Source organism: Rana temporaria, chromosome 8, assembly GCF_905171775.1.
Source record: "Rana temporaria chromosome 8, aRanTem1.1, whole genome shotgun sequence".
Taxonomy (NCBI): Eukaryota; Metazoa; Chordata; class Amphibia; order Anura; family Ranidae; genus Rana; species Rana temporaria.
Window position 1 is genome coordinate 141,376,763 of NC_053496.1, and position 23,315 is coordinate 141,400,077.

A 23,315-nucleotide genomic window follows, 5' to 3' on the forward strand; every position below is an offset into this window, starting at 1 on the left:
TAAGTTGTTGCTAGAGGGGAGTGGGGAGTATCCAGGAGCCAGCCCTACCTTGTTATCTAACCCATTGTGTTAAAAGTTTATAAAAAGTCTTGTTCAAATAAACAGTCCATGTTCAGCAGACAAACAAGTATCATCTCGTTGTGTACTTGTGAGCAGTCGGAATATCTGATATCTATATTCAGACTGATGGGAAGCGGTATATGACAAAAGCACTCAAGTGGAGTGTGGGACGTTTTGTTACATTGGTGGCAAGCAGTGGGATGCTTCCTGCAGTCTGGGACATCCAAACCTCCACCTGGGGATTAAAGAGCAGACTTTGGTCACCCCAGCGGAGATATGGACCTGGCATCAGAGTTCCTGGGGCTGCTGTAGATCGTCCTTTCAGCATACACCAGGACTGTGTCTGAATACCTGGAGCTCAGGCAGCTGATTCGGTTGGAGCTCTGGATTAGAGCCCTCCAGCTCGCTGATATAAAACAGGGCAAGTGCTTTCCAACCCCAAAACAATGGGCCAGTGAACAATGGGTATTGCGAATGGCATTCCTGGGAGAGCGGCCCCAGGAGCAATGGGTGACTGAGTTGGATAGGCTGGTCCAGCAGGAGATAGAGCTGGACAATCATTATTGGGCTCTGCAATGGTACGCAGAGCAGGGATATTTAGGGGAGACAACAGAATGCTCTCCGGAGGGATATGACTTTGGCAGCTCTGGATTGCTGTGGGAGAGCCTTACAGATTGTTTGGTGTTTGGAGATGAAGGGGAACCTACCATTGAGGACATGCGAGAATACAGAGAGGCTATGCTTGGTCTTGCAGGGGTCTCAGAGCTTAAACCTGATCTAGACTATTTGCTAAGAAAGGAACAGCATCTGCAAAGGGCATACAGGAAACTGCTAGAATGCGTTTAGTAGCATGCCAGAGAATCGGCAGTGGAAACTCCGGAGATTGCTAGAGGAACCACCTAGCAAACCCCCAACAGAAGTGCTGGCAGCAGGACAGAGTACTACAGACCCCTGCTCCACACCCGTGGCAGTTTCAGAGGCCCGAGGTGTAACGGCCCCATTGGCTTTGAGTTAATAACGAGAGGAGAGCTTCTGACGGGTGCAGTTCTTTTATTTATTTTGCCTCAAAGGTGTGCATTAAGGTTGAACACCACAGAGGTTAATCTTTTAACTCCTTAAACACCATCAGTACAGATTGCACCATAAGTACCGATTGCACCGTGAAAACTGTAAAATGACATACAATACATTAGTTTACAGAGATCACCAAAAAGGGAGTTACAACAGAATTACAAGTGTGGAGTTACAAAGTGGTGTTCAATTATCTACACACATATATCTAAATTAACATTAAACATTAAACATCTAAGGAAACATGACTATATGTTGAAACTAGGGTTGTCCCGATACCACTTTTTTAAGACCGAGTACAAGTACCGATACTTTTTTTCAAGTACTCGCCAATACCGATACTTTTTTTTAATCTCACATGTGTCAGTAGTTTTTTTTTTTTTATCTTTAACTATTTGTTTTGAATTTTTTTACAATTTTTTTTTTTTTTTTTTACAATTTTTTTTTATTTATAATGCTTTCCATTTTTTAAGTGGGGGGGGGTGGACCGTGTCAGTGTGTTTTTTATTTAATTTTTTATTCTTTTTTTTTTTTTCAGCCCTGTTGGGGGGCTTTGGTGAGATATCAGGGGTCTTAACAGACCTCCCCTTTGAGACAGGGAAAGGGACTAAGTACACATGTTCCCCAGTCCCTTTCTCAGCTGTGCTGAAAATGAATGTAGAGAAGACAGCATCTTCATAAACTGAAACATTGTAATCACAGTTTACGATGTTTCAGTTATGTGAATAGACAGAGTCAATGATGACCGACTCTGTTCATTCGGAGCAGTAAGGAGCCGGATTTACCGGCTCCTACCCCGCTCTCCATCCTGACATTTCCAGGGGGTGGAGGAGGAGCACAGAAGGGGTGAGATACATGGTGGGATACATGGCGGGATACACGGAGGGAGAGAGAAACACATGGGGGGGACATGGAGGGAGAGAGAAACACAGGGGACACGGAGGGAGGGAGAGAGACTGCAGCAAAACCGAGGGGGGCTGGAGGAGGACACGGGACAGTCAGCGGTGATCGTGTGTGGGGGAGTTACATGCACCGATCACCGCTGATTTTAAAACAGCTGAAAGCCACGCGGGGGGGTGAAGAGAGAAGCGTAGAAATTACTTTTAAATCTATACAGCAGTGATCGGTGCTTGTAACTTCCCCCCGCACTGATCACCGCTGATGGTACAAGTATCGGGTGAAGCATCAGGAGCATTTGCCCGAGTACAAATACTTGGGCAAATGCTTGGTATCGGTCCCGATACCAATACTAGTATCGGTATCGGGACAACCCTAGTTGAAACATTTCGATTGTCTACAGCAGATCTTTTAAACTAACAGCATGGACTCAATTTATGCCTAAAACATAAGATTTGGATATTTTTTTATAACCTAACTTGTACTTTTCAACAGCATTGTCCCTTACTTGTTTGGAGAGTTCCTTGATCTTCATGGCACTGTTTGGTTAGTGGTGCCTCTTGTTTAGGTGTTGCAGCCTCTGGGGCCTTTCAAAAAAGTGTGTATATATCTAATGACAGATAATGTGACACTAAGGCCCCGTACTCACGACCAAACATGTCTGCTGAAACTGGTCCGCAGACCAGTTTCAGCAGACATGTTCCGTCGTGTGTACAGCCGCGCGGACAGGATTCCAGCAAACAATTATCTGACACACCGTTTCTGAGCAGACAACTGTTTCCCGGACTTGCTTTAAAACAGTCCGCTGGAAACCTGTCCGCCTGGACATGTACGGTCGTCTGTACAGACCTACCGTACATGTCCTGCCGCCCGCCATCCCTCGCATGCGTCGAATGACTTCGACGCATGCGTGGAAGCATTTTAAAGGCAGGCCGCCCACGCCGCCGCGTCATTGTCGCGGCGACACCGCGTCATCGACGCCGCGACACCGCGGACACGCCCCGCGTATTGTTTACGCGCGGACCTCTGTTCGATGGTGTGTACGGCCATCGAACAGAAGTCCCCGGGCAGTCCCCGGGCAGACATGTCCGATGGAAACGGTCTGCAGACCGTTTTCATCGGACATGTCTGGCCGTGAGTACAAGGCCTTAGATTGCACACAGGTGAACATCATTTCACTAATTATGTAACTTCTTTTTTTTTTTTTTTTTCACTTCAGACTCCGCTCACACTTGACGGCGAGACTTGCTCACGGTTAGACCGCCCTTAACGTCTCTCTAGTGGCTTCGCATCATGCGTGGATTTTTTTTTTTTTTTTTAACAGTTGCAAATTTGTCATTTTTGAACCTTTAGTTATACTTTTTACGTTTAACAAGTCTAACTACTTACTTAATACGCTGACTTGACTGGCCCCTTTTTTTTTTTTTTTTTTTTTTTTTTATTTATTTTTTTCCCCCCCTTCTTTCTTCCTTCCCCCTTTTTCCCCCACCCCCCCTTCCCCCCCGGATCTGTGTGCCTTGCAATCTTCTTTTTGTTTTCTCACCTATCCACTTCTGTCATTCCTTGAACGAATTTTTCCGAAAATTTAAACACTTTCCATTTTTCCCACACCTCTTTATATCTATCCACTCCTTTCTGTCTCTCCACAGGCCAGGTACTCCATCTCTTCTATGTATTCCACCCTTTCTATCAATTCTTTAACTGATGGCCTTTTTGGGTGTAGCCAGTTTTTTGGGATCAGGGCCTTTGCTGCATTTAGCAGCACTGGAACCAGAGTTATTGCGTATTGTTTTTTTGTTTTTTCAGTTCCATGAAACAGACAGGTCAGCGGGCTACACGGGATCCTCTCCCCTGTTATTTCTTCGATATATTCCAGGACTTCTTTCCAATATTCCTGTATTCTCGGGCAGTCCCACCATATGTGCATAGTTGTTCCTTTTTGCTTACAATTCCTCCAACAGAGCTCTGAGTTTTTTGGATGGATTTTATTCATTCTTGATGGGGTCAGGTGCCATCGAACCATACACTTATAATTTGCTTCTATGGAAGTTATATCTGAGGCATAATTATAAACTGCACCTATCATTTGTGATTTGTCAATCCTTTTACCCAAATCGCTTTCCCATTTTTCTAGACAGGGCAGTGTTTCCTGGGTCTCGAGCTCCGTTAATATTCCATATGCTTTTGATATACCATGTGTCAGTGGCCCATCTATATTGCATATTTTTTCTATTGGGTTTAATGTTTTTTCTTCCCGAATCGGTTGTGGTAGTGTGCTCACAAAGTGATTTAACTGTAAATACTCCCATTCACTCATCCGTTGATCCCCTTCTCCCACTATTATATCCTGTCTTGCTTTTATTTTTCCCCGTGTGACAATATCTTTTAATTTTTTCTCACCCAATTGCTTTCCGAAACGTGTTCCATTGCCTGGTGGGAAGAAATTTGTGCCTGCTAATGGGATTAATGGAGAGTTATACTCCCATTTTTCCCGTCTAAATACAGTGTCCCATATTTTAAAAACATTCTTTGTTATACTATGTGTGTTTGTGCCCAATTTCCTCGTCTTTGGTGGTATCCAAATGTTTCTGTTTAATTGTGCATTACTTATTTTATCTTCCATACGTGCCCATTTTTTTTTGGTGTGTGTGTTTGTCCATTCTACTAACCTGGCTAAATTAACGGCAAAATAATATCTTTTTATGTCGGGGAGCCCCAACCAGCCTCCTTTTTTTTTCAAGCTCAGCTGTGTATAGCTTATTCTGGCCTTTTTACCTGCCCATATATATTTCAAGATTATTGTTTTAATTACCTTAAAGAAGCTTTGCGGTATCTTTATTGGGAGCATTTGAAGTTTATATGTTATCTTCGGTAGTATCATCATTTTAAACGCATTTATCTTACCTATCCAGGAGATGTGTTTTCTTGCGAGATTTTTCAAGTCTTGGTTAATGTCATTAATTAAGGGGACAAAGTTGGCTAAGTAGAGTTTTTCAACTGTTGGTGTGATCTTTATTCCTAAATATGTTATAGCTTCCTTTTCCCATGTAAATGGGAAATCCTTCTGAAGCTCTTCTGCTTCTTTTTTTTCTATCCCCACATTTGGGATTACTGTTTTTATCGGGTTTATTTTAAAGTTGGAAAGTTCACCGTATCTTTTTATTTCCTTTATAACGTTAGGGAGGGAAACTCTAGGTTTAGTCAGATATAGGAGTATGTCGTCTGCGTACGCCGCCACCTTGTGTTCATCGTCTCCCACTCTCACCCCCCCTATGTCCGGGTTTTCCCAGATTTTTGCTAACAGTGGTTCCAGTGCTATTACATATAGGAGGGGTGAGAGCGGGCACCCCTGTCTGGTTCCATTTTTCATTTTGAACGCAGACGACATACTCCCATTGACCTTCACCCTTGCCGTCGGGTGGCTATATAGGTTTTTTACCCATTTCAAAAACCTTGGTCCCAGACCTATATTTTGTAAAGTTTCCATCATAAACCCCCAGTCGACTCTGTCAAATGCTTTTTCAGCATCTAAAGACATGAGTACGACTGGGGGTTTCTTTTTTGGATCCTGTTGTAGTAACAGCAGGGTCCTTATGCTATTATCTCTCCCTTCTCTGCCTGTTACAAAGCCTGCCTGATCTATATTTATTAATTCCGGCATTAGACTTTTTATCCTAGTTGCTAGTATTTTCGCATAAACCTTCAGGTCTGCATTTAACAATGCTATTGGTCGGTAGTTAGAACACAACGTTCCATCTTTTCCTGTTTTAGGGATTATAGAAATACTTGCTAGCAGCGATTCTTTTCTTATTTCCTCTTCCTCTCCTATTTTATTGAAGTAATTACACATCTCTGGGACCAAAAGTTCTCTAAATTTTTTATAATATTTAATCGACTAATTATGTGACTTCTGAAGGTAACTGGTTACACCAGAGCTTTTTATGGGCTTCATAACATACGCATATGCCAATTATCAGTTTTTTATTTCTGAAAAATAGTTTTATGTGTTTTTCCAATTTTACTTCACCAACTTAGACTATTGTGTTCTGATCCATCACATATAATTTAGAATAAAAAAACATTGAACTAAAGGCTGTAATGTAACAAAATAGGTAAAAAGCCAAGGGGGTGAATACTTTTGCAAGGCACTGTATATAAAAAATATGGGGATGTGTGGTACCTGAATTGCTCATTGTCTTTAACTATGCCATCGAGGTGGGTTCATTACCCCCCTCTATGACTTAAGCAGTAATTATTGTCTTGTTGAAACGTAGTAAGGATCCAAGTAATCCTGACTCATACCGCCCAATATCTTTGTTAACATCAGACATCAAGTTGCTGGCAAAGGCACAGGGCGACTAGATTATGAAGATACATTTCGATATTAATTCATTGTGATCAATCAGGCTTTGGGCTAGATTCAGCAACAACATACGGCGGCGTATCTCCAGATACGCCGCCGTAATTTCAAATCTGTGCCGTTGTATCTTTACGCCGATTCTCAAAGGCAGATACGTTGAAAAAATAGGCTTCCTCCGCCGATGTAACTTGAATACGCCGGCGTATAATTGTGTGCAATTTTACGCTGGCCGCTAGGGGCGCTTCCGTTGATTTACGCGAGGAATATGCTAATTACGTAGATACACCGATTCACAAACGTACGTACGCCCGGCGCTATTTTGTTATGTTGTTTACTTTAGGCTTTTTCGGTGTAAGGTTGCTCCTGCTATTATGAGGCGTACGCAATATTAAGTATGGACGTCCTTCCCGCGTCAAATTTTGACATTTTTACGTCATTTGCATAAGTCGTTCGCGAATAGGGCTGGACGTAATTTACGTTCACGTCAAAACCAATACGTCCTTGCGGCATACTTTGGAGCAATGTACACGGACAGCCCATGCGTGGTTCGTAAAAAACGTCAATCACGTCGGGTCACCACCCATTTACATAAAACACGCCCCCCTCATCCTCATTTGAATTAGGCGCGCTTACGCCAGCCCCATTTACGCTACGCCACCGTAACTTAAGAGGCAAGTGCTTTGTGAATACAGCACTTGCCTCACTTACTTACGGCGGCGTGGCGTAAATACGATACGCTACGCCGCCGTAACAATGCGCGATTCTACATAAATCTAGCCCTTTATTCCTAATAGATCTACAGCTAATAATAATATCCCACGTCTATTTTTAAATTTACAACTCCCAACAAACAACATGGGAAACAGAGCTATACTGTCACTCGATGCAGCTAAAGCATTTGACAGTATAGAGTGGGTCTTTTTGTGGAATAGCTTAAAACTCATTGCCTACTGGCGATGATGATTTCCGGATGAATCCTTTCTCTAGATTTTCCACAACATACTCTGACATGGCATAGGTCTCTGGGGTGGATAGGGGGTAGGTACAACCCCTGAGCAGAGTTGCTCTGGAACAAAGTCAATAGTCAATAGCACAGGAGGAGGAAGCACCTCAGCTGATTTCTTACAGAAAACATCCCGTAAATTGATATATGCAGTGGGAAGAGCAGAAGATACAGAGGTGGAGGCAACAGGACGAAAAACAGGAGGGACCCCAAGCCAGGATCTTCCCAAAAGTCCAGTCAATGTGTGGAGAGTGGAGCTGCAACCAAGGAAGGCCCAATACGATAGGGGTTGAGGCCTTAGGTAAAATAAGGAAGGATATCCACTCCTGGTGGTGTATCCCTACCGATATCTTAACATCAATCGCAGAGACTACCAATGGAGTGGTGAGGGGCGAAAGGGTAAGGTTCATGGAAGATGCAGTTCTCCAGTCTATAAAATTGCCAGTGGCTCCGGAATCCAGATAAGCCAAGACCGAATGAGAGCAAGCACCAACATGGAGGAACACGGAAAGAAGGAGACGAGAAGGTGATATGTCTGGGTCTAATACCCCACCTTCAAGATGTATTAGACCCAAGCATTTCCCGGACAAAGTAAGAATGTGTCAGGAAAATTACTTTTGCCTCCACAATAGAGACAGAGGCCCAGAGTTCTGCGCCCAGCACGTCCGGTCGCATGTCTGCTCTCTTAGCCCCCCAATGAACGAAGGAGTGGCCCGAGTTCTGCGCCCAGCACATTCCTCGGGAGATAACCTGGTCTGGCCCAGCTGCATAGGTTCCTCAGCTGGCAGGGGATGCTCAACAGGTCAAAAAAACGGGAGGTAAAGCTTGACTAAGAACCAAGGAGTGCTGACGTCTCTTTTCTAGGGTCCTTTCCTGAAAGCGAACGTCGATCTGGTTACACCAGGAGATGATATCGTCCAGATTAGGTTCTTCCTGCTAATTCATCCTTCACTCTGTTGGAGAGGTCATGTAAAAAGGTTGCGACTAAGGCCTCATTGTTCCAGCTCAGCAGTTGGCATACGAAAATTAACAGCATACTGTCCCACAGAAGCAGACTTTTGGCATATACGTAAAAGGGCACTGGCCGCTGAAGAGACACGACCTGGTTACTCGAATATATCCTGAGATGTTAAAAAAAAATTGACAGACTGGAAACTATTGCATTATTCTTCTCCCAAAGAGGGGCAGTCCAGGCTAAAGCCTTGCTGGACAGGAGAGAGATAATAATATAGGCTACCTTTGCCCAATCAGATGGGAAGTTTTGGGGCTGGAGTTCAAAATGAATAGTATACTGGCTAAGGAACCCCCTGCAGGCCTTGGAGTCCCCAGAGAAACGGGACGGAACTAGTAAATGCAAAGGGTTATTGGCTGTGAATGTGACTGGAACAGATACAGCAGCAGATTGCGGTTGAGGTTGTCGAACCAGGGGTCCTGAGGGGGCCTGAAGCTGTTCAAATCGAGAAGCCAAATCCTGAAGGAATCGCATTACCTGGGTCTGATTAGATTCCTGGGTCTCAAGTCTGCAGACTATGCCCTGCAGCTGATCATCGGTGGGTAGCAGGACATCAGCCAGGTCCATGGCCTGAGCAAACTGTCAGGTCAGCTGAGGCCAGGTGACAGATGCACACCGCTGGAGTCAGGAGCGCACCGCTAAGCTTGTGGACCCTTCGACTGAGTTCTGCGGATGGAGCTCTGGATGGTTCAGGAAAGCAGCTCCACCCGAGCACCAACACAGATCAAATAGGGAGCTAGAGCATAATATTCCCCAGGGCGCGGAGTCTAAGAGCCAGCAGGTTTTCACTAGGGCCTCTGATAGGGAGGATGGCCTTCGCTGCAGCTGACTCCAGGTCGCAGCCCCCAGGGTCTCCCAGCTCATTCTCACAGCAGGCTCTGGTGGGTGGAGAGGAAGCAGTAGTGCAGGGCAACTAGGAATAGTCAGAATGACAAGACAAGGGTCAGGGTAACAAGCAGACAGGAATGGTCAGGAGAACACGCCAAAGGTTGGGGCTACAAGCAGACATGGATAGCCAGGAAAACACGCCAATGCTTGGGGCTACAAGCAGACAGGGATAGTCAGGAGAACAAGCCAAAGTCGATACATGGAATCAAACGTAGAGCACACGGCAAGAAACACACAGGGGAGCCTAAACACACTATTGCTAAGGCAAGGCTGGCTTGCAGTGCACAATGTTGTTAAGTGTTTCCTGTTAAAGGCTTGGGTGGAGCCATCCTGAGAGAAGATTACTTAAACATGCAGGTGTAAGAGTGCAGTCCCTAGGCTGATAAACAGACCAGAGGTAAGCAGACAGACAGGGTATGAAACATTACTGCAGATCCATGACAACATGTTCACGTGTTCACTATCCCACTGCTATTCAAGAGGAATATGTCCGCTGTATAAGCTTCCCTTGCCCGGTACCAGCATGATCCAAGATCCCTTAGCCTACCCAGTCACTTGTCGAGGCCTCGGTGTAGGGTGGTAAGAAGCATAGGACTGTTTATTCAATCACAGGTACAAAGATATACTCAGGGGACAATCCCTTTCTTTGCATAATGGCACAGGGCAGGGTAAACTTTACCTCCAGTAACTATTACGAATGTCATATCTACCTCAATGCAGGTGGTCATACACTATAGCTAGCTACTGTGTGCTTCACCTATAGCAGCCCCCCTTCCCTTAAGGCAGCAGGCCTACCAATACTTGGTTGTACCCAGGACTTATACACAATGTATAGTGCCTGGCCACCACACCGGAGCAGACGTGAACAGAGCAAACAGTCCAGGTAAAGGCAGGAAGAGTTCAGGGAATAGTCCAATATCCAATCCAATGACAGTCTAGGTAAAAGGTAAGCTGGGTTCAGGGAATAGTACGATATCCAATCTGGGTCATACATAGGGAAATCCAACAGCAAAGCAAGGCAGAAAATGGGAGGCTTGATCAGGAACAATGCAGGTATACTGTCTCTATCACAAGGAAGGGATATAGTGTTTGTTTTGCTTATATCAGGTGACTGACCACATCAATCACCTTCCAGGTGAACACAGACAGGGGGAATGAAACAGCCAACACCCTAGGGCTGGAATGAGTAGCAGGAGGGCTAATGCCGCGTACACACGACTGTTTTTCGCAATGTGAAAAATGATTTTTTTTTTAATGTCATTAAAAAAGGTTGTGTGCGGGCTCCAGAGCATTTTTCGAGACGTTAAAAATGGGCATTAAAAATGTAGAACATGCTCTAAATTTTCGCGTTGTTTTTAACGTCGTAAAAAATGGTTGTGTGTGGGCTTTAACGACGTGAAAATATCGCACATGCTCAGAAGCAAGTTATGAGATGGTAGCGCTCATTCTGGTGATAGCACATTCATCACGCTGTAACAGACTGAAAAGCACGAAGACTGAAAAGCGCAAATCAGCAAAAGCAGCCCCAATGGTGGCGCCATCCGAATGGAACTTCCCCTTTATAGTGCCGTTGTACGTGTTGTATGTCACCGCACTTTGCTAGAGCACTTTGATAGAGGCCTAAAAATTATCGGGTTAAAAAAAAACGTGTTTTTTTCTAGACCATTAAAAATGGTTGATCCTGACAGTAACACAACACACAGGTGTATTCAACTTTCCAGCAGTAGACCGTCTTTAGGAGGGGCTGCTGGAGAAATCCCCCTCCCCTTTAGCATCCAATCCACATACACATATACATCACAAAATACTTTGCTCCCAAGGCAGACGGAAACAAAAGAACAATGGGATAGAGGCATTTGACAATGGTCTGAGATGAAAGGTGGAATTTATCTTCATATATTTCTTGAGGGATATTGCTCAGAAATATTACTGTCCCAAGTGAAAGAGCCTCTTTATTCTTTCAACACTAACCATACATATAAGACCCTGGATAACAGGGCTAAAAGGACATGCTGAGTCTAGTGTGGTTGTTAGTTTAGACCCGACTGGGGTCCTCGGTTACCCTGTGCCCCAAATAGACACAGGGTGACTTACACTTAAGAGGGGCCGGGGGAGCTGGTCAAGGAGTTTCCTGACCTCTCTAAAGTAAGCTGGGTTCCACAAGCCCTCTGCCCAAAGTGACTCCCGTCACACATCTCATATTGGGACTTGGGCATTACAGCAGAAAAAAATGGGCATGTGGTTATGGGGTAGGCATATGGTGGATGGGGTAGGCATATGGTGGATGGGGTAGGCATGTCCTTCCTTTTTTTGTAAGCCCATGTTGAGGCCCATAAACATTTAGAATTATTCAAAATCAGATCTCTCCACTCATACGGATGGGCATATGATGATTGGGGGTTGTTAGAAATATACTGCTGGGCATAAAGATATGTCTGGTCCACAATAAATTGAAGCAATGTGTCGGGCAAAAATAACAAAAAAAAATCAATCTCAGAATTATTTTTCGTATTGACCTGCACACCAGGCTGTGCGGTGAAAGGGGGAATGCTTGCTGATCCTGAGTTGGAAGGCAGGTGCACTTTATGGGCACTGATGGGTGACAGGTGCACAGGTGCACTTTTTTGTAGTATACACTATACATATATTTTGTCAATAAATAACATTTCTAATCATATGGATTTAATCACAAGTGTTGCCATGTACATCTGAATCCACAGAGTTCCCCTTAACATCTAAACTCGCAGAGTTTCCTTATACTGTAAGGGGGGACTTTAAAGACTCTGATGTAAGAGAGAACTCTGAGGACTTTCATTTAAGGAGGAACACTAAGAACTATAATGTAAGGAAGGAACTCTGATGTAAAGGGGAATGCTGCAGACTCTGGTGTAAAGGGGAACTGTCATAAGGGGGTCTCTGGTAACCAGAGCCTCCACATACATCATAGCTTTCAGCATTCTCTTTTAATCAGGGTTCCCAGAATCCCCCCTACATGAGAGTCCAGAGAGCCCCCTTATATCATAGTCTGCAGAGCCCCTCTTACATCAGGGTCCACAGAGCCCCCCTTACATGACAGTCTGCAGAGCCCCCCCCTTACATTAGGGTTCGCAGAGCCCCCCCTTACATCAGGGTCCCCAGAGCCCCCCTTACATCAGAGTTCCCAGAGCCCCTTACATTAGGGACCACTGAGCCCCCCCCTTACATGACAGTCCGCAGAGCCCCCCCTTACATGACAGTCTGCAGAGCCCCCCTACATGACAGCCTACAGAGGTCCCCTTACATCAGAGTCTGCAATGGCTGCTCACCAAAGCCCCATTTATATCAGAGTCTGTGGAGCACCTCGTAAATCTGAGGTCCTGTTACATTGCTGTACTAATTCAGAGCCAGAATAGAGAAGGGAGAGGGTGAATGGATGGATGGATGGATAGTGAACTCACTCATCCCAGGAAGGAATGAGGCACATGCAGTCTGTGTATCCTCCACATTCATTCTTCATGCTGTTCCTGTTTGCTGGGCTTTCCCGTGGGGGTTGAAGTGTAGGCAGGGCCACGGGCACACACAGGAGGACAGGGGTGGAAGGAGCAGGAGGAGTAGATCTAGCTCTCTCTCTTTCCTGTCTGTGCAAGGCGTGGGGGGGCAGTGGGCTGTCAGTGCTGGCTCTGGGCAGTGAAAGAGAGAGTGTAACAGGCAGCCAGCAGCCATGCTGTGGATCCACAGACCAAGCTTTTGGGCCCCTACAACAGGACCTGGTCACAAGTGCTACTGCTGCGACCCTTCCACCACTGGCTCTTCTCCAGCTTGGATGCAATTCCTTAATGGCAAAAAAATAAATTATTTCAGGCATCTGACAACAGGAAACTCCCTATCCAGTCTACGTCTACATTTCCAGTTCATGTGGGGAAATTAAATGCTTGTTACATTGTACGTGACACATGATCCGTGATATGGGCGGTATTCAAGGATGTTGTCTTCAGGAAACCTACGGTGGAAGACAGGTGCAACATACCTGCTGTGTTTAGTGAACACTGCAATTTCCCAAATTGTCTTGTGCAATAGATGGGAAACATATTCACATTGTAAAGCCCGTAAAAAGTGGGGGTAGTTTTTATATCTACAACTACCCCTTTGTACTCTTTGACTTGGTGGATGCTAATTATAGATTTACTTACATTGATATTGGGAGTTATGGCAGCAGATCACATTTAAGTATTTTTGCCCACTCCACATTTGACCAGAAGCTACAAAACTGGGCAAAATATTCCACTACCAGTAACAAGCGGTCGGGCTCTCCCATACGTTTTTGTTGGTGATGAGTCTTTTGCCTTAAGTGAACAGCTATTAAGGCTCTATTCAAGTCGATCCCTGGATGTTGACTGCCTTACTAGAGCATGCTGCATTGTGGAGTGTGCACATTCTTGCAAATAAATGGCGCCTACTGCACACTCCCATCCATCTAAATATGGGGAATTCTATCTGAGCTGTCAAAGCAGCTTGTGCCCTTCATATTTTTGCTCACAAAGGGGATGGATATTAGTTGGAGGGCACAACTCCCTTAACCTGACCAGTGTAGGTATAACAGAAGCTCATGGTAGCAGGAGTGGCGCAGTTATGAAGGATGAATTCTGTTAAACAAGGAGAGGAGACGGGAGGGAGAGCACGCAACCACTCCGGTGTAGTTGGTTTCAAGAAGGTTTCATTACAAAGAAAAGTAAAAAAATGAATACTCACAAAAGTCCCCCCCCCCCCATTTTTGGTTTGTATTATTGTCTTTGTTTATTCTATGGGTTATTTTTTAACCTCATTTATATTTCCCATGAGCGGTTGAGCACTGATAGCATAGCATTATTCCTGGTGTTGGGGAAATTTTTTTTTTATTTTTAGGGAGGAATTCTTTGCCTAACATGGGCCAGATTCACAGAGCAAGTACGCCGGCGTATCTACTGATACACCGGCGTACTTTCAAATTTGCCACGTCGTATCTTTAGTTTGAATCCTCAAACCAAGATACGACGGCTTCTGGCTTCGATCCGACAGGCATACGGCTTCGTACGCCTTCGGATCGTAGGTGCAATACTTTGGCGCCCGCTGGGTGGAGTTTGCGTTGTTTTCGGCGTCGGGTATGCTAATTCGCTTTTTCCGTCGATCCACGAAGGTACGCGCGGCCGTCGCATTCTCTTACGTCGTCGCTAGTCGGCTTTTCCCGACGTAAAGATAAAGCTGCTATTTTGAGGCGTATAGATAGACTTGCCATGTTAAAGTATGGCCGTCGTTCCCGCGTCGAATTAAATTTTTTTTTTGCGTAAGTCGTCCGTGAATAGGAAAGGACGTAACTCACGTCTAAGTTAAAAAAATGACGTTGGTGCGATGTCATTTCGCGCAAAGCACGGCGGGAAATTTCGAAACGGAGCATGCGCAGTTCAATCGGCACGGGGACGCGCTTCATTTAAATGAATCACGCCCCCTACCAGCCGATTTGAATTACGCGCCGAGAGATACACTACGCCGCCGTAACTTACGGCGCAAAATCTTCCTGGATTCGACTTAGAGCCAGGTAAGATACGGCGGCATAGTGTATCTCTGATATGCTGCGCCTGGGCATTTCTATGTGAATCTGGCCCTTTATGTCTACCAATGTTCAGGTGCCATGGCAACTTGAGGCTATTTAAAATTTCCCACACTTCCCTTTTCTGCATTATCTGCTACATTGTTCTTGTTATATTTTTTGGTTCTTCTTGTTATAAAATTATATTGTTTGTTTTCTTGTCTGAAATTAAGGTATTAAAAATAAAATCAGCATATTTTTGAGTTGTGTGCATTTATTTATTTAAGTTTTTGGGTAAAAAAAATCAAAATGTAAAACAAATAAAAATGTATTAAAAAAAAAAGTGAAAATAAGTAAAGATAATGAGCATACCTGCGCTTCACCAAATCATATACCTCCCCTTGTCACTTGTCAGAAACACTTTGCATATTGAGCAGGGCTCTACAAAATAAAAGGCTGCATGTGTACCCTAGCTGTAGTTTTGAGATCAGTGTTGATTTCTAACAAATACATCTATTTAGCACTGTCAATTAGCAGAATACATACAGTTTTGTCACAGATAAATTCATAGTACTTTCTTTTGTTATGCTTCTGTCTCTCAGTGAAGGAATCACATTTTGGATAAATTTCTTTGGCAATTTCCTGCCATCCCTGCTGCTGCTTTGCCTTGCTCTTGTGATCTGGATCGTACAAATAAACAAGGGGCCTCACCAGATGTATCAGCACCTCTGTTTTTACCATCCTGGCTAATGTGTTGGATGTGACTTGCTGTTTTGCAGGGCAACATAGGCAGTCTCTTGTCAATGGGAGGTAATTGTAGTCAGGCATGATCAAAAACACGAGCTTCAAAATGCATGAAAATTTGATCAAACCCCCAGGCAAAACACAGAATAAACACAGCACTTGCATTTTAGATGTGGGTCCATTAGCATCTACTGGACCAAAAACGCGATCCTTTCTGAAAAATACGCCCGCAGGAACCGCATAGATGTGAACTTTACCCATAGGAAATCAAGTTAAATGGCGTGCACTGTGTTTCTACAAAACACAAGCTGAAGTTAAAAAAAAGCATAGGTGTGATAGCCTTACTAGGGGCATTTTTCTTAAATTACAGTAATTGATTCCAGTGAATAAAGTGAAAAGTGCTTTTGCGCTAAAATGGATCCTAAATGAGTGAATCCACCAAAAATATATAGTGCAGCAAAACCTAATTATGTTTACATGACATAAAACAGGAATATAAATAAATGGTGATTCTGCGCAACATATCACACTAATGGAATAGTGATATCACATAAACAAGATAAATGTAAGAGCTGACAAATAATCAGCATATAGTATTAAATGCAAAGAGAATAGTGAGTCCAAATATAAATATATATATACTCAAATAGTGAATAGTGAGTCCAAAATATATAATACTCATAAGGCGAATGTGCAAAAATATATAAAGAATATTGTGCAAAAAAACCGGAATGGAAGTTCAATCCCAATAGTAAACACAAATCAGCTGTCAGGGCAGATATTCTGAATGCACTGGATGAAGGTGAGCACCAGCTCTATGGTGTGAGTGCACGGCCGTGCGATAGAAGATAAACCAGATCCCTGGCTGAGCTCCCGGGACTCTTACCTCTCAGCCCTCCTAAATGGGCATTGATGTACAGGTCACTCGCAGCCTTCTATGGGTGGTCCCTGATGTTTCCTCTCTTGATCTGATGGATCCTTCCTTAATTGGGACAGATGCTCCTCGAAACCAGATGGATGATGTGGGTTATAAGAGAGAGAGAGAGGGGACTCCCATAGTGAGGTAACGTTTGGTGCAGGTAAAATATGTTTATTGAGGAAAAACCTGCACTTACATTAAAAGAAAAATAAAAGTGCAACGAGGAAACAAACAAGCGGCGTTTGAATCGCCAGCTTACGTCACTCCGGGTGTACGTCCTCCAATTCCTACGCGTTACGACACCACGTGTCTTCGTCTGGGGAATCCCGATTCCCCAGACGAAGACACGTGGTGTCGTAACGCGTAGGAATTGGAGGACGTACACCCGGAGTGACGTAAGCTGGCGATTCAAACGCCGCTTGTTTGTTTCCTCGTTGCACTTTTATTTTTCTTTTAATGTAAGTGCAGGTTTTTCCTCAATAAACATATTTTACCTGCACCAAACGTTACCTCACTATGGGAGTCCCCTCTCTCTCTCTCTTATAACCCACATCATCCATCTGGTTTCGAGGAGCATCTGTCCCAATTAAGGAAGGATCCATCAGATCAAGAGAGGAAACATCAGGGACCACCCATAGAAGGCTGCGAGTGACCTGTACATCAATGCCCATTTAGGAGGGCTGAGAGGTAAGAGTCCCGGGAGCTCAGCCAGGGATCTGGTTTATCTTCTATCGCACGGCCGTGCACTCACACCATAGAGCTGGTGCTCACCTTCATCCAGTGCATTCAGAATATCTGCCCTGACAGCTGATTTGTGTTTACTATTGGGATTGAACTTCCATTCCGGTTTTTTTGCACAATATTCTTTATATATTTTTGCACATTCGCCTTATGAGTATTATATATTTTGGACTCACTATTCACTATTTGAGTATATATATATTTATATTTGGACTCACTATTCTCTTTGCATTTAATACTATATGCTGATTATTTGTCAGCTCTTACATTTATCTTGTTTATGTGATATCACTATTCCATTAGTGTGATATGTTGCGCAGAATCACCATTTATTTGATTCCAGTGAATGCTTGGCTAAATGTTACTTTCAAAGATTTAATAATCTGTCCTTATGCATATCATTAGTATTTGGAATGTAATAAAATGTTGGAATAATACTCTGCAGTAGTTTGTGTGCCAGTCTTCTGACTTGGTTGAAATTATGATATATAAATTCTATACCATGATTTAGAAATATTTACTGTCATTAACAATACCTTGAATTGTGTTTTTTTTTCTGCCCATAGGTGGTATTCGGTGTGAGTTTGAGAACTGCTTTACATATTCCTGTCTACATATGGTATGCACATGCTTCGTTACAAGAAGCAAAAAAGACATGCAGATGGCCTTGCTGGAAGTGGTGTGGGTGTAATGGATGATACAGACCAAGAAGTAAGCAGTTTTACAGATCGAGCTTTTAGAAGTTTGTGTGTTGCTGAAGAAGAACCATTCAATGATGTTCCTCACATACCTTCCCCCATTAAAGGAATGCCACTTTCCACAAAATACCACCTGGGCATTTTCAACCTTTCCGTAAGGAAGACTCAGCCCTTGGCACAGCTACCCACTATTTCACGACTGCGTGGAAAGTGGGCTCCAACATTCCAACCACTGCTTAACTGTGCAAAGGATGGATTGATAGTTGCCAAGACCAACACCAATAAGCTGTGTGTTCCTCAGCCCACAGGATATAAACCATGCTCCAAGGTGTCATCTCTGATAAAAAGTTTTGATAATATTGAAAATGAAAGGCCAGAACAAGATGGAGTTTCCCCCTCTAAATGTATTCCAAGAGGTAAGATGAATATGGAACAAATATCTTCAGAACACAGCGAACTGAACAATGAAACTTTAGAATCTATCAATCCAGATGATATGAATCTTCATGAACATCGTAATTTACACAGGCGCACAGCCAGAGAAGTATTTTTGGAGTCTCAGGAAGAAATTTGTCCCATGCCCACCGCATCGCCATGTTCTTCAGGCTCACCATTACAAGATCAAGCCAAAAAGTTGCCAAATCAAAAGCAGTCCTTGAGAAAAACAACTTTTCTTCATAGTGAAAATAGTGCATTTAAGTCATGGGGTGATATCAATAAAAAACACCATGGGAGGCATGATACTGACGGTCCAGTCCCTGAAGCACCACCTATTCTGAGATCAGCAACACCATGCTCTCCTTTACTTCAAAGAACAACACCTGGCGTAAGAGCAAGGGATGCAGGAATAGAGGTAGGATGGGCCTCTCCTGCATCAACACTCTCTAATAACTTTGATGCTATTCCAATTTTACGGACTGTTCCTCCACTTCCTAGCAAAAGGATGACAAAGCAAAGCAGAGAATCAAGTCACAGGGTTCCAAAGGTTCATGCAGATAAGATCCAAGCGGAAGATATGAAAATAGACTCAGGATCTCAATCACCTAAAGAGCAGCTCTGTGTTTTAGCCAAATCTAACTCTCCTAAAAAAATAAATCAATCATTAAATACAAATCAGGATAAAAAAACAGTGTCTGAAACCTCACATCCCTTATCAAAACAAAATGAAGAATCTCAAGAAAAAGTTGATTTCTCAAAAGAGGACAAGAAATCAGAAATACCAGCCAAAGTAGATGAAATTAAACTATCTAATAAACCCATGCCACCACCTGGAAGAATAAAAACATTAATACAGCAAATAGAAAAAGAGTCAGTTAATGATGTAGTTCCATGTCATTTATCAGAGAAAAAACAAGGTTTAAAAGACTCAAATGAGGTGTGTGTGGAGACTTTGCCAAGCACACCTCATGCAAAACACCCAGACTCAAATCAACATTCAAACAGCAATGCTCATGTGCCCCCATGGAGGAGAATGAATATTCACAAGATAGAAATGGAAGATAAGTTACTAAATAAATGTTTAAGTATAAAAGAATGTACTACAGGACAATCTTACGAAAACATGACAGCAAATGAAGACGGTTCCTTGGAAGACAAGCCCAGTATCTCATCCTTTAATATTACAAATCTTTTAACTCCTGTAATAATAAGAAAAAACATACAAGAAGCTCTAATAGAACAGCCAATGGCAATAACTCCTCCACCTGCTGATACAATGACACTTAATGATCAGGACCAAAGAGAAATTAGCTTGTATCGTAAGAGAAATGAATATAAATCCAAAGCCACAGGCCTACTATTCAATCTGAAAGACATGAGAAAAAGAGTAAAAAGTACATATAATCCATCAACAAATCTTTGTAATGGTTATGAAAAGAATTACGTAGCAGATGGCAAGCTACAAGATGCTTCAGCTTATGATAAACAGGCATCAGAAGTTGAAAATGTTTGTAATAATGGAAAGGAATATGTACCAAGTTCAACGAAAGAAGAACAGGCTAAACAGGATTTTTTTAGAAATACTTCTGATAACTATTTATGTTTGAACTCTCCATCACACCATGTAATACCATGTAAAGTATTTGAAAATGGAGAAATTCCTACAGAAGGCACCCACACAGATAAAAATATCCATAAAGAAAATATGTCATCTTCCCATCTCAGTCCTATTGATCATAGCCCTAAAAAACACATAGAAGATCCTATACCAAATTCTTATCTTAAAGAAGATATATGTAAAAACGTGGAACAAATACAGGATGCACCTACTGAACCAGTTTGGGGGCAAAATGGAGAAGAATTTCCTTTGCAAGAAGAAAATATTAAACCTGACAGCAAGCAAGAGGAGCCATCCGATACAGTTTCTAATCAAACAATTGTTTTCTCGGAACAAGATGTGAAAAATGCACACAGCTACACAAGGCAATGTTTAGACTCCAAAGAGGATGTAAATCAGTGTTCAACTGAAAGTGATGAAGGTGGAAAACAAAAGATAAAAAATGATAGCCTAAAGGATGATTTACAGTATTATGCTGTTAGCAATGGCAATATAGAGAGCAGCAGAGAGCAGCATCAAATACTAAAAGAAGAGACTGAAGTGAAAGTAGAAGTTAGCAAGCTATTAGCAAGTGATCAGCAAGGTGAAGAAAGTTCAAATGCAGAAAGGATTAAAAGACCATCTAGCATAATTAATTTCAAACCAAACTTATTTCACATAAAAGACAATACAATTAAATCATCACCTGTTACAAAACCAGTAAGGCCTCTATTAAGAAGTCTTTCAGAAGACTGCCTAATTTTCCACAAATTAGAAGACTATAGCTTTACAATAAGTAAAGGAGATCTTAGAGTAACATTACCTAGTTCATGGGAAGACAGGGATTCCAAAATAGACATAAGTAAAACAAGAAATATGCCAGCAAATAACGATAAACTTTGGAATCATGTAGCTACACATCCTGTATTAGAGACTCCAGATCACAACAGAGAATATAAACAAATAAAATCACAACATGAAGAAAGAGAAATTCAGGAGCTATGGGAGAAGCCCTGCCGTATGACTCCCGATTGGAAAAAGAAAAAGGAGGAAACTGCAGAATTAGTCAAAATGAATAAAAGCCCTGATATGAATTCACCACTGCTTGATGGACTATTTTTTCATCCAGTTGAAACCTGTGTCTCAGAGGTGACTGGGCTGTCACCTGAATGCAACACCTTGCATTTGCAACACGCAAGTGACTCCATAAAGTTAAATGGAGAACATGCAAGCTCTCCACTTCTTGACAGTACAAATACAAATTATTCTCCACTTGACAATGGACTCCTACAGCTAGAAGATGCTACTTCTTTTTCAGAAGACATTGCCTGTTCAACTATAACCAGCCCCATGTCAGAAAGTATTACTTGCTCTATAGTAGCCAGTCCCATGTCATTTAATACACAAAGCTCTGGTTTTACTACAGCTCTTTCTGCATTCGAAGATATGCCAAGCCCACCTTTAACAAGTGCAAGCCCACCTTTAACAAGTGCAAACTCAAGAAATGAAAAGCCTTACCTCCCAATCAATGATGTGATAAATATAGTCCCTACTCTCTCTAATAATTTGAAGAACAACACTAGTGAGTGCATAAAACAACCACAGGAAAAAGCACCAAGCATAGACTCTCTAAATACAGCTCATGCTGATGCTGCAAAACCACCAACGGTTCCTCCAAAAACTGAGAAAGCTTTACGGCGTGCCAAACGCCTAACTAAAAAACACAGGAAAACTGAAATCCCTCCAAAGATACAGGAAGGGGATTTTCAAGAGTCTGATTTTGTACTGGATGTTCCATCTCCTGCCAGTATCATTTCACCTTCAATTTCACGGCAATCAGATTTAAATGTGGGATCCTGCATATCACGTACACTACAGCAAGAGGAGTCAATTTCTGAAGCCTCAACCCCATCTCTTCCAATTACTCAACGCAAACTTTTACAGGACCCTGATTCTGGACAGTATTTTGTGGTGGACATTCCGGTCCATTTCCGAATTAAAACATTTTTTGATCCAGAAACTGGAAAATACCTGCAAATGTCCTTACCTCCATCAGAAAGATCAACTCCAGCACTGGGAATGTCGAATAGTCCATTTATGTTGTATCAAGGCCTTGCCCCAGTACCAGCTACATCCATATCATCCCTAAAAAGAGCTCCACATATGTTAAATGACAGTGGTTTGTACATTGAAGGGAAGTCAGGAGCATGGCATGAAGAAGAATCTGACTGCTTAAAAATGCAGCAATCCATAGACTGTGATTCATGCGACCAGAGCATGGCAGACACTCCACAAAGCATGGACAGAAATGCAGGCAGGACAAGGAGTCCAGATATTATTACAATGAGAGACATAGATGATTTTGCAATGGAAGCAATCTCATGAATATTGGGATAATCTAGATGAGGCTATGATGCACACATACACATATAAAAAGCCACAGAGCACTTGTATGGACAAACGTGTATGACCACTTTTGCTGTATTTGTTATTGCTTGGACTGAATAAGTGCAAAAAACATTTAACAAAATGTATTATGTCAGGTATTACACATGGTTCTTGGGTTCTAGTAATACAAAACAATATGGGGTATTGAACTAGAGGAAAATATATGTTGTGTAAAATAGTAGGTTATTTAAAGGGAGAAATGTGTGTTGTGTAATATTAATTCCTCAGGCATTTATTACATTGCACATTTCATGTTATTAGCAATACATATTAGGCTGGGTTCACACCTATTCGAATCTGATGCAGGTTTTCCCGCATCTAATTTGCATAGCAGGAAAATGTGACCGGCTCTCTATGGAGCCAGTTCATATATATCTGGAGCAGCTTCAGGCAAAGATTCGGCTTGGATTCATCACCTAATGGAGAACAGGGATGCACAGAGTTCCTGTGCGATCCACGGCCATTTCCAGTGTGAACCAAGCCTTAAAATTAGACAGAGCAATTACATGATAATTCTATGGTTATAATTGGCAGAGCAATCCCATTTTCACCATATAGAGGAGCAATTAAAATAGCAGATAAGGTAAGCCTTGTAAATTTGGCAACTGTCATTTTTCTTGACCAAGTAAACATTTTTAGTTGGCCTGAATGTGTGCCTATAGATTAGTCTGCTTTGTGAGTAATCAAGTAATTAAAGTGGTTGTAAACTCCAGTCATGAAATCTGAACAAAGCACATATAGCACATACTGTATATCTGTAATGTTTACTTGTCTCTCTCCAAAGCTCTAAGTGTCGTTTCTCTCTGGTGTTTCATCATACTGTTATCAGCATGTGTCCCTTCTGATAAGTTTTTCCAACACATGTGATAAAATATGTGTTGGGGAGGAGAGCGCAGC

General features: G+C 42.6%; 1 protein-coding gene across 2 annotated transcripts in view; it reads left to right on the plus strand.

Annotated features, from left to right (window-relative positions):
* C8H10orf71 (chromosome 8 C10orf71 homolog) overlaps positions 1–23,015 on the plus strand; it is a 179,675-nt gene extending 156,660 nt beyond the window's left edge. For both annotated transcript variants that reach the window (XM_040320785.1, XM_040320786.1), the window contains one exon: positions 17,804–23,015. In XM_040320785.1, the coding sequence (XP_040176719.1) occupies positions 17,859–22,355 (4,497 nt within the window). In that variant the 5' untranslated portion in view covers positions 17,804–17,858 and the 3' untranslated portion in view covers positions 22,356–23,015. The remainder of the gene's footprint in view (positions 1–17,803) is intronic.
* Positions 23,016–23,315: the final 300 nt, after the last annotated feature.